Source organism: Panulirus ornatus, chromosome 8, assembly GCF_036320965.1.
Source record: "Panulirus ornatus isolate Po-2019 chromosome 8, ASM3632096v1, whole genome shotgun sequence".
In the NCBI taxonomy this organism is placed as follows: Eukaryota; Metazoa; Arthropoda; class Malacostraca; order Decapoda; family Palinuridae; genus Panulirus; species Panulirus ornatus.
Genome location: NC_092231.1, coordinates 32627462 through 32642452, shown reverse-complemented (window position 1 = coordinate 32642452; position 14991 = coordinate 32627462). Strand labels below are relative to the sequence as shown.

Genomic DNA, 14991 nt, shown 5'->3' with positions numbered 1-14991 from the left:
TGAGCTTATAACGAAAACTCATTTGTAATTTCCGGAGCCATCCATCACTTGGGTCCTTTTGGCTACCTACAGTTTGAGTGCCCCTGGTCTTCACTACTGATTTAACTTTACAACTAAATATCTCTAGTCGCCCACGATTATTTCTAATCTTATTTGTATTGCCAGTAATTTGGTTATCATTATCATCGCCATTAATGATCGTTATAATGACTGATGGTGGGGCGACAGATGCTGCCGGAGTCGGTGTTGAGGTTGTTGCGTCGGACGCAACACCTGCACATGTACGTGGAGCGCGCCCCCAGCTTACGTCTGACAGCATTCCGGCAGATGGAGGCCACTATCCCCTTCCTCAGCGCCACCTTCATCGACAGGTTGGTCCGGTGGATTAACCCATCCATCCCATTTTATTCGTAGAAGGTTGCACATGGATGCGTTTACGACAAATTAAGGTCAGAGGTGATGGTATCATTATGGACTGACGTAGTGGTAGGTTCAGTGCAGATTTGTACGTAAAAAACGCATTGAGGACCAGTTCAGTATTGTTAGTTTAAATTGATGAAATTAAGTTAATATTTTCAATGAAATAGATTCTAGTAAATTGATTGTAACTCATGATACACTGGAGATAGATTCTTACTACAAAGTAGATTCTAGTAAATTGATTGTAACTCATGATACACTGGAGATAGATTCTTACTACGAAATAGATTCTAGTAAATTGATTGTAACTCATGATACACTGGAGATAGATTCTTACTACGAAATAGATTCTAGTAAATTGATTGTAACTCATGATACACTGGAGATAGATTCTTACTACGAAATAGATTCTAGTAAATTGATTGTAACTCATGATACACTGGAGATACATACTTACTACGAAATAGATTCTAGTAAATTGATTGTAACTCGTGATACACTGGAGATAGATTCTTACTACGAAATAGATTTTAGTAAATTGATTGTAACTCATGATACACTGGAGATAGATTCTTACCACGAAATAGATTCTAGTAAATTGATTGTAACTCGTGATGCACTGGAGATAGATTCTTACTACGAAATAGATTCTAGTAAATTGATTGTAACTCATGATACACTGGAGATAGATTCTTACTACGAAATAGATTCTAGTAAAGTGATTGTAACTCATGATACACTGGAGATAGATACTACTAACTAGACCTATTATCCCAATCTTTACATCTGGTCACAAGTGGGGCAGGTCGGTAAGTGTGCATCTGCCACACACACACACACACACACACACACACGATGTATCGTATGATATATGACTATAGACTGTGATAAGGTTGATGATAGCATGAAAATTATAATTCCTCAGTCCAGTTTGCTGTTGCTGTTCACAGGATAAAAGTGTCAACAACCCGATTCTTGATTTGAATGCAGGCGGCTGCCTACAGCGTATCAGCTATGACTCAGCCTTATACAAACCTTGACATAGGCATCTATGGGGATTCCAAAGAAATTGGAATTTTCAAGTATACTTTTGCTAACCACAGTCTAGATATGAAGCGTTGTATCTGTAGATTCATTTATGGATATTTTTATAATCGATTTTTTTTTCAGTAGTAAGATTAACGTTCTGCTTCAGGTGATGAAATAAAAAAAAGTTATAGGCTTGTTCACAATAATGACTTTTTTTTTTATTATGATGTCCATTACTTCATTCGAGGCAATAGTTCTTAGTTCAGTGATCTCATTCTGTTTACGAGAAATGTATGTACAACCAATACCAGTTTTCTTAATGTATCCATTGTTTGCTACGTTTGCTTAATTCCATAAAAAAATCAATGTGTGAAAATTGTCTCGCTCCGGAAAATGATGAGTAAAGAAAGTACAGTCGTACAGGGATGGTTACAACTTACTAACCTAACCTGTAATTAAATTTCGTCCTTTTTGCAAGTGTACATTAGAGATGGATTCTTTACAACCAAATTGCTTGCTAGTATTACTTATAGGTAATATTTCTATTTCCATATTACTTGTAACACTGTTTAAGGGCAGTCTACTTCCCACAACTTTCTTAATTGAGGGAAATGTGCCTCTGTCATCATGATTACATTATTGCGTAATGATTACATATCTTGATGTAATATTTATCTTGTGCAGCGATAAATCCCGGTATTCTGGTATATTCTGTATGGAATGCTTGGGAAAACAAAGTGGTGTAAGAGCCAGTGATGTTGCCTTTTGTCTTAAATTCAAATTGAAAAATAGTTTCACCTTAGCCAAAAGTCGTAGGCGGCCTAGCATATGCTCCACGCGCCACAGGTAAAGCTAATAGCAAATCATTCTTCACCATCTGCGGCCGTGGGCAGCAACCTGAGTGGTATACCTGAAGGAGTGCTGGGTGGTGCTGAGCTTGTGAGAGTGAGGATGGAGCGTTGCGACGTGAAGGTGTTGGAGTCTCGGGCCTTCTCCGGCTTCTCCCCGACGGACGACGTCTTCATCAACTTGATCGACGTCAGCATCTTAACCCTCAAGATGGTGAGTAGTGGCCTGCAGAGGGTTTCATCATTATGGCCTGCAAAGGGTTTCATCATTATTCTTGTCCAGAGCAAATCTGTTATTGGTGATTTATTACACAGTTCTAAGAACAGACTCCAATATATTCGTACTTTATGCAAAGAAATTCGGTTGTCAGCACTAAAACCCTTGGATCCTTTCGAGGCTATTTTTGCTCGTAGATGAGAACAGAAACACACATTAGTGTGGTAAGGATACAAAGACAAAGATGATTAGTTGAGAATTAATTTACAAACTAAGGATGTGGAAATAATGGCAGCCCTAGGCTTGAGGCGAAGTATTTCGAAATCTCATAAGAGTCTGTGGTGCTGCTTCCAGCTTTTCCTACTGGTAAATGAAGCCATATGTTATCATTCCTATTGAAGAAAAAGTATTTGGTTCACAGTAGAACATGTCGGCGACTGCGAGTGAAATAATAGTGTAACGTAATAAGAAAGCTTTTAAGTTCGAGATTATTATTCTGATTATTTTAAATTCTTGTTTTACATTGCCTCAACCTCTTTTCTGATATATATATATATATATATATATATATATATATATATATATATATATATATATATATATATATATATATTCTTTCTTTTTTCTTTCAAACTATTCGCCATTTCCAGCATTAGCAAGGTAGCGTTAAGAACAGAGGACTGGGCCTCTGAGGGAATATCCTCACCTGGCCCCCTTCTCTGTTCCTTCTCTTGGAAAGTTAAAAAAAAAAAAAGGGGGGAGGATTTCCAGCCCCCCTCCCCCCCCCCCGCTCCCTCCCCTTTTAGTCGCCTTCTACGACACGCAGGGAATACGTGGGAAGTATTCTTTCTCCCCTATCCCCAGGGATAATATATATATATATATATATATATATATATATATATATATATATATATATATATATATATATATATATGTATATATATTAGTTGGGCCTCACCGTGTGTGCTACTCAGTCCAGAATCACCTTGGTGGCCAAAATAGAATGTAGTATTTTAGGTGGGTATGTGTACAGTAAGTTAAGAAGAATGAAGATTTCTCCAAGAATTTGCTTGTCCTTCTTAGCACTCTTAAACTTGGTTTAAGGTCATCAGAAATTATTTTTTTCTTCTCATTTACAGTGTTTAGCTTAACAGAATTAATAATGTAGTATGCCTTCTCGTATTTATTATCGATATGTAAGACTTTGCACTTCGGAATATTAAACATTATTTGCCACTTGTGAGCTTTGCATTTATGGACATTTAGATTTATTTGCCACTTATGAGCTTTCCACGTATGGACATTAAACTTTAATACCTCAAACTTTATAACCTCCTGTGAGGCTATTATGGATGTGAAAATTCATTAGTCTCTTTGGACCAAGTTAGATTTTGAAATTGACTTGCCATTTGTTGGCCTACATCTGTGAGTTTGAAGCTGTAACCATTTAATTTCATTTATAGGTTCTTCAGTATGAAGTTGTTAACGTTTATTTCTTTTGAAGGTTCATTTTCAAGCTGAGTGTCTTGTGGGAATTTTGATATCTAGCACATAAGATTTGGCCGTTAATTATTACTCATTTATGGCTAGAAAAACAATTATTTGACCACTTACATGCAGTCTCATCTATACCAAGTGACTTTTGGCAGGAATCTTTGAGGTGGAAATGTATCAAATGCTTTCAGGTAATCAAAATAAATTACATCAACTTCTCTACTTTTATCGTACATATTAATTATGTCATAAGAGATTTGTCAGACTGAATAATATCGCCAAAAACCATAAGAATCGCTTATCAAATGGTGAACAAATAAGTGAATTACAGTTTTGTGTCAAATAATGTTTACCATGTTTGCTGGCTACAAAAGTTAGGCCGATTGGGTGAAAATATTTGGGAGGTCTTGCTGCATTATTTTGAATAGTGATGCTATATTTGCAAATTTCCAGTCCCCTGGAACTTTCCTTTCTGCAAATGACTCTGAAAAGAGCTGCGAAGAGCTTATATATGTCATTGTTTGGGGGAGGGTGTGAAGGTTCTAGGAGCAATGAAGGATGTGTGGAAGGTGAGAACATTATCTCGGAGAGCAAAAATAGTTATGTTTGAAGGAAAAGAAGTTCCAACAATTCTATATAGTTGTGAGGCACGAGCTATAGATAGGGTTGTATGGAGGAAGGTGGATATGTTGGAAATGAAATGTTTGAGGACAATATGTGGTGTGAGGTGTTTTGATTAAGTAATGAAAGAGTAAGAGAGATATGTGGAAATGGAAAAGAGCAGAAGAGAGTGTGTTGAAATGGTTTAGACATATAGAGAGAATGAGTGAGGAAAGATTGGTAAAGAGGACATATATGTGTTAGAGGTGGAGGGAACAAGAAATGGGAGACCAAGTTGGAGGTGGAAGGATGGGAGTGAAAATGACTTTGAAGCCATCAGAGCTTGAACATGCATGAGGTTGAAAGGCGTGCAAGGAATAGAATGAATTGGAACGATTTGGTATACTGGGGTTGACGTGCTGTCAATGGACTGTTCTAGGGCATATGAATCGTCTGAGGTAAACCATGAAAAGGTCTAGGGCCTGGATGTGGCTAGGGAGCTGTGTTTTCATTGCATTACACATAACAGCTAGAGACTGAGTGTGAACAAATGTGGCCTCTTTTGTCTGTTTTCCTGGTGGTACCTCACTGAAGCAGGGGGTAGCATTGCTATTTCCTGTGGGAAGGAACAGAGAAGGGGGCCAGGTGAGGATATTCCCTCAAGGCCCAGTCCTCTGTTCTTGGCGCTAACTCGCTGGTGCGGGAAATGGCGAATAGTATGAAAGAAAGAATATATATATATATATATATATATATATATATATATATATATATATATATATATATATATATATATATTTATATATATATATATATATATATATATATATTTATATATATATATATATATATATATATTTTTTTTTTTTATACTATTCGCTATTTCCCGCGATAGCGAGGTAGCGTTAAGAACAGAGGACTGGGCCTTTGAGGGAATATCCTCACCTGGACCTCTTCTCTGTTCCTTCTTTTGGAAAATTAGAAAAAAAAAAAAAAAAAAAAACGAGAGGGGAGGATTTCCAGCCCCCCGCTCCCTTCCCTTTTAGTCACCTTCTACGACACAAAGGGAATACGTGGGAAGTATTCTTTCTCCCCTATCCCCAGGGATAATATATATATATATATATATAGTTTTTTTTTCATACTGTTCACTATTTCCTGCGTCAGTGAGGTACCGTTAAGAACAGAGGACTGCGCCTTTGCGAGAATATCCTCACTTGGCCCCGTTCTTTGTTATTTCTTTTGGAAAATTAAAAACGAGAGGAGGATTTTCATCCCCCAGCTCCCTCCCCTTTTAGTCACCTTCGTAGAAGGCGACTAAAAGGGGAGGGAGCGGGGGGCTGGAAATCTTCCCATCTTGTTTTATGTTTTTTTTTTTTTTGCTTTGTTGCTGTCTCCCGCGTTTGCGAGGTAGCGCAAGGAAACAGATGAAAGAAATGGCCCAACCCACCCTCATACACATGTATATACATACGTCCACACACGCAAATATACATACCTACACAGCTTTCCATGGTTTACCCCAGACGCTTCACATGCCCTGATTCAATCCACTGACAGCACGTCAACCCCGGTATACCACATCGATCCAATTCACTCTATTCCTTGCCCTCCTTTCACCCTCCTGCATGTTCAGGCCCCAATCACACAAAATCTTTTTCACTCCATCTTTCCACCTCCAATTTGGTCTCCCACTTCTCCTCGTTCCCTCCACCTCCGACACATATATCCTCTTGGTCAATCTTTCCTCACTCATTCTCTCCATGTGCCCAAACCATTTCAAAAACACCCTCTTCTGCTCTCTCAACCACGCTCTTTTTATTTCCACACATCTCTCTTACCCTTACGTTACTTACTCGATCAAACCACCTCACACCACACATTGTCCTCAAACATCTCATTTCCAGCGCATCCATCCTCCTGTGCACAACCCTATCCATAGCCCACGCCTCGCAGCCATACAACATTTTTGGAACCACTATTCCTTCAAACATACCCATTTTTGCTTTCCGAGATAATGTTCTCGACTTCCACACATTCTTCAAGGCCCCCAGAATTTTCGCCCCCTCCCCCACCCTATGATCCACTTCCGCTTCCATGGTTCCATCCGCTGCCAAATCCACTCCCAGATATCTAAAACACTTTACTTCCTCCAGTTTTTCTCCATTCAAACTTACCTCCCAATTGACTTGACCCTCAACCCTACTGTACCTAATAACCTTGCTTTTATTCACATTTACTCTTAACTTTCTTCTTTCACACACTTTACCAAACTCAGTCACCAGCTTCTGCAGTTTCTCACATGAATCAGCCACCAGCGCTGTATCATCAGCGAACAACAACTGACTCACTTCCCAAGCTCTCTCATCCACAACAGACTTCATACTTGCCCCTCTTCCCAAAACTCTTGCATTCACCTCCCTAACAACCCCATCCATAAACAAATTAAACAACCATGGAGACATCACACACCCCTGCCGCAAACCTACATTCACTGAGAACCAATCACTTTCCTCTCTTCCTACACGTACACATGCCTTACATCCTCGATAAAAACTTTTCACTGCTTCTAACAACTTTCCTCCCACACCATATATTCTTAATACCTTCCACAGAGCATCTCTATCAACTCCATCATATGCCTTCTCCAGATCCATAAATGCTACATACAAATCCATTTGCTTTTCTAAGTATTTCTCACATACATTCTTCAAAGCAAACACCTGATCCACATATCCTCTACCACTTCTGAAACCACACTGCTCTTCCCCAATCTGATGCTCTGCACATGCCTTCACCCTCTCAATCAATACCCTCCCATATAATTTACCAGGAATATATATATATATATATATATATATATATATATATATATATATATATATATATATATATATATTTATTTATTTATTTTGCTTTGTCGCTGTCTCCCACGTTTGCGAGGTAGCGCAAGGAAACAGACGAAAGAAATGGCCCAACCCACCCCCATACACATGTATATACATACACGTCCCCACACGCAAATATACATACCCATACATCTCAATGTACACATATATATACACACACAGACATATACATATATACACATGCACACAATTCACAGTCTGCCTTTATTCATTGCCATCGCCACTTCACCACACGTGGAATAACATCCCCCTCCCCCCTCATGTGCGCGAGGTAGTGCTAGGAAAAGACAACAAAGGCCCCATTCGTTCACACTTCAGTCTCTAGCTGTCATGCAATAATGCCCTAAACCACAGCTCCTTTTCCACATCCAGGCCCCACAGCTTTCCATGGTTTACCCCAGACACTTCACATGCCCTGATTTAATCCATTGACAGCACGTCGACCCCGGTATACCACATCGATCCAATTCACTCCATTCCCCGCCTGCCTCTCACCCCCCTGCATGCTCAGGCCCCAATCACTCAAAATCTTTTTCACTCCATCTTTTCACCTCCAATTTGGTCTCCCACTTCTCCTGGTTCCCTCCACCTCCGACACATATATCCTCCCCGTCAATCTCCCCTCACTCACTCTCTCCATGTGCCCAAACCACCTCAAAACACCCTCTTCTGCTCTCTCAACCACGCTCTTCTTATTTCCACACATCTCTCTTACCCTTACATTACTTACTCGGTCAAACTACCTCACACCACATATTGTCCTCAAACATCTCATTTCCAGCACATCCACCCTCCTGCGCACTACTCTATCCATAGCCCACGCCTCGCAACCATACAACATTGTTGGAACCATATATATGTGTGTGTATGTGTGTGTGTGTGTGTGTTCGTGTGTGTGTGTGTGTGTGTGTGTGTGTGTGTGTGTGTGTGTTTAACATATGAGTGGATGGGCCATTCTTTGTCTGTTTCTTGGATCTACCTACCTCACTGACATGGGAAATAGCAATCGAGTATAATAGATAGATAGATATTGTTAATTAGTTCTTTCACTTCCTGAATTTTCATATTTAAGCATGAGTTATCCGATTATCTTACTTTTGTTCCTATATATGGTTGTCGTAGTTTTGGCTCCCTTCTTGATGATCTGGACACCACAAAATGAAATGTAAATCTTCCTCCGCACCACATATGAAATCAATTCCTGTTATTTAATGGGAGATTATTTGTTCTACATTTACACTATATAACATGATATGGCATATTATCATATTTTCGTTTATATCTTCCTTCCATTTCTGTTAGGTTTTCAGGCTTTTTTTGTCTCTCATCCCTTCTCTCCATTTTTTGTCCCAATTTTTTACTTTTGTTTTATTGATTTATCTTGCCATATACTGAATCTTGGTAGATTCTGTATTTGTTTACTGAAGGTACTTTTTTGTTGCTTTTATTCATTTATCTTTTCACTATCAGTTCTTGTCTAGTTCTTGTAAGTAATGCATTCCTCTTTTCAGTCATTATTTACTGTAAAGAAGTGATGTAGTTCTATAATGCCACAGCTGCAGCACCTATTTCTTCTCTGTGGCCCTAGGGCATATTTTGGCGCCTTTAATATTTCTGTGTACATGATTATGTACTTATAAACTGGTTATTTCAGTTTTTTAAAGTTTTTAATACACCATTTTCTGATCTTTCACCCACACTTTTTATTACCACACATCTTTCTTACCATTTCATTACTTATTCGATCAAGCCACCTCTCACCACATATTGCCCTCAGACATTTCATTTCTAACACAGACTTTTATATCCTCATTACTTTCTGGTTGTTGTTTTATATTGAAATGAGTATACAGTATTACGCTTATCTTTATACATCATTAACCCACATTCATCACTAACTCTAATTAGGCTATCATTCATTTCTTTCACTTCTACTGTGCAAGCCAAAAGCAAACCATCATCTGCAAAGAAGGGAGTATTTATTTGAAATTTATCATTTGCAACTCATTTTCCAAAATTTTCCAATTTTTGTATAATTTCATGTGTAATTGATATATAGAATGTAGTGGAGCCTGTGCATCCCTGTCTTGTTCTTGTATATATACTGTCTGGTTATTATATGAATTGATATTATATGTACTTTGCATTCCATTAATAGTTGTACCAGTTTTCTTCTTTTTATTGAATCAAATGCTTTATTGAAGTCTACTGATATAACAGTTCAGACATCTTTCTGTTTATAACTACTTTCTATGCAAGATCCTGAAATAAAAGTGTTCTTCTCAGTTCTCCCTCCATCTGTAAATCCACTTTGAGTCTCCTTCTTCTCTTTGCTAATTTCATTATTATTTTTGCTTTGTCACGAGGTAGCGCAAGGAAACAGACGAAAGAAATGGCCCAACCCACCTCCAAACACATGCACACACACACACGTCCACACACGCAAACATACACACCCACACATCCCAACGTACACACATATATATACACACAGACACACACATATACACACATACACACAATTCACACTGTCTGCCCCTACTCATCCCCATCACCACCCCACCACACACAGAATAACATCCCCCTCCCCCCTCATGTGCGCGAGGCAGCGCCAGGAAAACACAACAAAGGCCCCATTCGCTCACACTCAATCTCCAGCTGTCATGCAATAATGCCTGAAACCACAGCTCCCTTTCCACATCCAGGCCCCACAGAACTTTCCATGGTTTACCCCAGATGCTTCACATGCCCTGATTCAATCCATTGACAGCACGTTGACCCCGATATACCACATCGATCCAGTTCACTCTATTCCTTGCCCGCCTTTCACCCTCCTGCATGTTCAGGCCCCGATCACTCAAAATCTTTTTCACTCCATCTTTCCACCTCCAATTTGGTCTCCCACTTCTCGTTCCCTCCACTTCCGACACATATATCCTCTTGGTCAATCTTTCCTCACTCATTCTCTCCATGTGCCCAAACCATTTCAAAACACCCTCTTCTGCTTTCTCAACCACGCTCTTTTTACTTCCACACATCTCTCTTACCCTTACATTACTTACTCGATCAAACCACCTCACACCACATATTGTCCTCAAACATCTCATTTCCAGCACATCCACCCTCCTGCGCACAACTCTATCCATAGCCCATGCCTCACAACCTTACAACATTGATGGAACCACTATTCCTTCAAACATACCCATTTTTGCTTTCCGAGATAATGTTCTCGACTTCCACACATTCTTCAAGGCTCCAGGATTTTCGCCCCCTCCCCCACCCTATGATTTACTTCCGCTGCCAGATCCACTCCCAGATATCTAAAACACTTTACTTCCTCCAGTTTTTCTCCATTCAAACTTACCTCCCAATTGACTTGACCCTCAACCCTTCTGTACCTAATAACTTTGCTCTTATTCACATTTACTCTTAACTTTCTTCTTTCACACACTTTACCAAACTCAGTCACCAGCTTCTGCAGTTTCTCACATGAATCAGCCACCAGCGCTGTATCATCAGTGAACAACAACTGACTCACTTCCCAAGCTCTCTCGTCCCCAACAGACTGCATACTTGCCCCTCTTTCCAAAACTCTTGCATTCACCTCCCTAACAACCCCATCCATAAACAAATTAAACAATCATGGAGACATCACACACCCCTGCCGCAAACCTACATTCACTGAGAACCAATCACTTTCCTCTCTTCCTACACGTACACATGCATTACATCCTCGATAAAAACTTTTCACTGCTTCTAACAACTTGCCTCCCACACCATATATTCTTAGTACCTTCCACAGAGCATCTCTATCAGCTCTATCATATGCCTTCTCCAGATCCATAAATGCTACATACAAATCCATTTGCTTTTCTAAGTATTTCTCACATACATTCTTCAAAGCAAACACCTGATCCACACATCCTCTACCACTTCTGAAACCACACTGCTCTTCCCCAATCTGATGCTCTGTACATGCCTTCACCCTCTCAATCAATACCCTCCCATATAATTTACCAGGAATACTCAACAAACTTATACCTCTGTAATTTGAGCACTCACCTTTGTCCCCTTTGCCTTTGTACAATGGCACTATGCACGCATTCCGCCAATCCTCAGGCACCTCACCATGAATCATACATACATTAAATAACCTTACCAACCCCCTTTTTTAATAAATTCTTTGCTAATATGTAATTTTATATCAGTATTCCAACTCCTACTATAACTGTTATAAAGCTTTAACTCCATTGTTTTTGGTTTTGCTACCTTGATATAATTTTTACTTCTGACTACTTACAAGTTTCAGGTATTTCTCCTGTTTGTATTATATTATTTAATGTATTTAAAACATCTAATTATACCTTAACTCTTTAGTAATGCCTATTAAAAATCTGGTTACAAATTATCCAGTCCTCTTTTTTTTTTCCTTTAGGGCATCATTACCCTCAATTTTGTTCAGTTTCTTTCATACTAGGAATTTCCTTTCTCTTATGCCATTTCTGTATGTTCTATTATATTTGTACAGCATTATGTTATTACTTGTAATTGGTTCCATATACTCAAGGTTCTATTTTAGTATCTTCCTCTTCTGCTGCAACATACATTCCAGTGTTATTATCTCCCTTCTCAACCTTCCCTCTGTTCTTTTTTTGTTTCCTAGTTCCTTACTATGTCTGTGTCATTTATATGTTTTTGGTAAATACCATTCAACAGTGTATTAATTCACTTTTAGTTTCATCTGTCATCTCTTTTCTGTTTTCATTGTAGAGTTTCAGGATATCATAGCTTGTTTCATTAAATCTTTCCTGATTTTATTTATATATATTTGACTTTTACTTCCTTTCATTTCCCTTGCTATTTTATCATTTTTACCAAATTCATTTGTTCTAGGTATAGTGTTTTAGTGTTATAGAGCTTTCATTTTCCTTTTCACTTTGTGCATTTCTCCTTTGCCTGTATTATTACTTCCTAAATTTTAGTGTGTCTTATTGTTTCACTCATCTACGGTTGCTCTTTCTTCATTTAAACAGTGATTATTTTTTCATCAGCTGTTTTCTATATATCAATATTCAACTGCTCTATTGTGCACACTTTATTTCCCTTTACTATACTTTCTACTGCTTTTGGATAGCATGTCAGTGAAATTTCATTCACTTTTAAGAATGCTCTCTCTCCTTTTTTGTCATATTTCTCATTAGGTGCTTTAGATTTCATTTCACTATATTGATTTATGGTCCAAGAAGTCAAACATTTGTTCCTCATCTGTCTGCATTCCTTTATTTTTGTCATACCTTTTCTTATTTATTAGAACATAGTATTGAACTTTTTATTTTGTCACCCCCATGTCTACTTCACAATACAGTTGGGATCATTATTTAATAGTACTGATTTATAGTTTTCCATCAGTCCAGTGCTATCTGCTCATTACTACTAATTTGCAGTGTACCGATAATGCCATTTCCTTTGAAGATCATCAACAGTTCATCTTTTATTTTCTTGACATAGGCAAAGGGGATAAGAGTGAGTGCTCAAATTACAGAGGTATAAGTTTGTTGAGTATTCCTGGGAAATTATATGGAAGGGTATTGATTGAGAGGGTGAAGGCATGTACAGAGCATCAGATTGGGGAAGAGCAGTGTGGTTTCAGAAGTGGTAGAGGATTTGTGGATCAGGTGTTTGCTTTGAAGAATGTATGTGAGAAATACTTAGAAAAGCAAATGGATTTGTATGTAGCATTTATGGATCTGGAGGAGGCATATGATAGAGTAGATAGAGATGCTCTGTGGAAGGTATTAAGAATATATGGTGTGGGGGGCAAGTTGTTAGAAGCAGTGAAAAGTTTTTATTGAGGATGTAAGGGATGTGTACGTGTAGGAAGAGAGGAAAGTGATTGGTTCTCAGTGAATGTAGGTTTGCGGCAGGGGTGTGTGATGTCTCCATGGTTGTTTAATTTGTTTATGGATGGGGTTGTTAGGGAGGTGAGTGAAGAGTTTTGGAAAGAGGGGCAAGTATGCAGTCTTTTGTGGATGAGAGAGCTTGGGAAGTGAGTCATTTGTTGTTCGCTGATGATACAGCGCTGGTGGCTGATTCATGTGAGAAACTGCAGAAGCTGGTGACTGAGTTTGGTAAAGTGTGTGAAAGAAGAAAGTTAAGAGTAAATGTGAATAAGAGCAAGGTTATTAGGTACATTAGGGTTGAGGGTCAAGTCAATTGGGAGGTAAGTTTGAATGGAGAAAAACTGGAGGAAGTAAAGTGTTTTAGATATCTGGGAGTGGATCTGGCAGCAGATGGAACCATGGAAGCAGAAGTGAATCATAGGGTGGGGGAGGGGGCGAAAATTCTGGGAGCCTTGAAGAATGTTTGGAAGTCAAGAACATTATCTTGGAAAGCAAAAATGGGTATGTTTGAAGGAATAGTGGTTCCAACAATGTTGTATGGTTGCAAGGCATTGGCTATGGATAGAGTTGTGCGCAGGAGGGTGGATGTGCTGGAAATGAGGTGTTTGAGGACAATATGTGGTGTGAGGTGGTTTGATCGAGTAAGTAATGTAAGGGTAAGAGAGATGTGTGGAAATAAGAAGAGCGTGGTTGAGAGCAGAAGAGGGTGTTTTGAGGTGGTTTGGGCACATGGAGAGAGTGAGTGAGGGGAGATTGACGGGGAGGATATATGTGTCGGAGGTGGAGGGAACCAGGAGAAGTGGGAGACCAAATTGGAGGTGGAAAGATGCAGTGAAAAAGATTTTGAGTGATCGGGGCCTGAACATGCAGGAGGGTGAAAGGTGTGCAAGGAATAGAGTGAATTGGAACGATGTGGTATACCGGGTCGACATGCTGTCAATGGAATGAACCAGGGCATGTGAAGCATCTGGGGTAAACCATGGAAAGTTCTGTGGGGCCTGGATGTGGAAAGGGAGCTTTAGTTTCGGTGCATTATTACGTGACAGCTAGAGACTGAGTGTGAACGAATGGGGCCTTTGTTGTCTTTTCCTAGCGCTACCTTGCACACATGAGGGGGGAGGGGGTTGTTATTACATGTGTGGCAAGGTGGCGATGGGAATAAATAAATGCAGACAGTATGAATTATGTACATGTGTATATATGTATATCGCCACACATGAAATAACAACCCCCTCCCCCCTCGTGTGAAGGTAGTGCTAGGAAAAGACAACAAAGGCCCCATTCGTTCACACTCAGTTTCTAGCTGTCATGTAATAATGCACCGAAACCACAGCTCCCTTTCAACATCCAGGCCCCACAGGACTTTCCATGGTTTACCCCAGACGCTTCACATGCCCTGGTTCAATCCATTGACAGCACGTCGACCCCGGTATACCACATTGTTCCAATTCAGTCTATTCCATGCACGCCTTTCACCCTCCTGCATGTTCAGGCCCCGATCACTCAAAATCTTTTTCACTCCATCTTTCCACCTCCAATTTGGTCTCCCACTTCTCCTCGTTCCCTCCACC

General features: G+C 39.4%; 1 protein-coding gene across 1 annotated transcript in view; it reads left to right on the top strand.

Annotated features, from left to right (window-relative positions):
- The window catches only part of LOC139749891 (uncharacterized), a 226424-nt gene that overhangs the window by 54358 nt on the left and 157075 nt on the right, over positions 1-14991 (top strand). Inside the window, exons 4-5 of the mRNA XM_071664275.1 lie at positions 229-371; positions 2343-2511. Of these exons, the coding sequence (XP_071520376.1) occupies positions 229-371; positions 2343-2511 (312 nt within the window). The remainder of the gene's footprint in view (positions 1-228; positions 372-2342; positions 2512-14991) is intronic.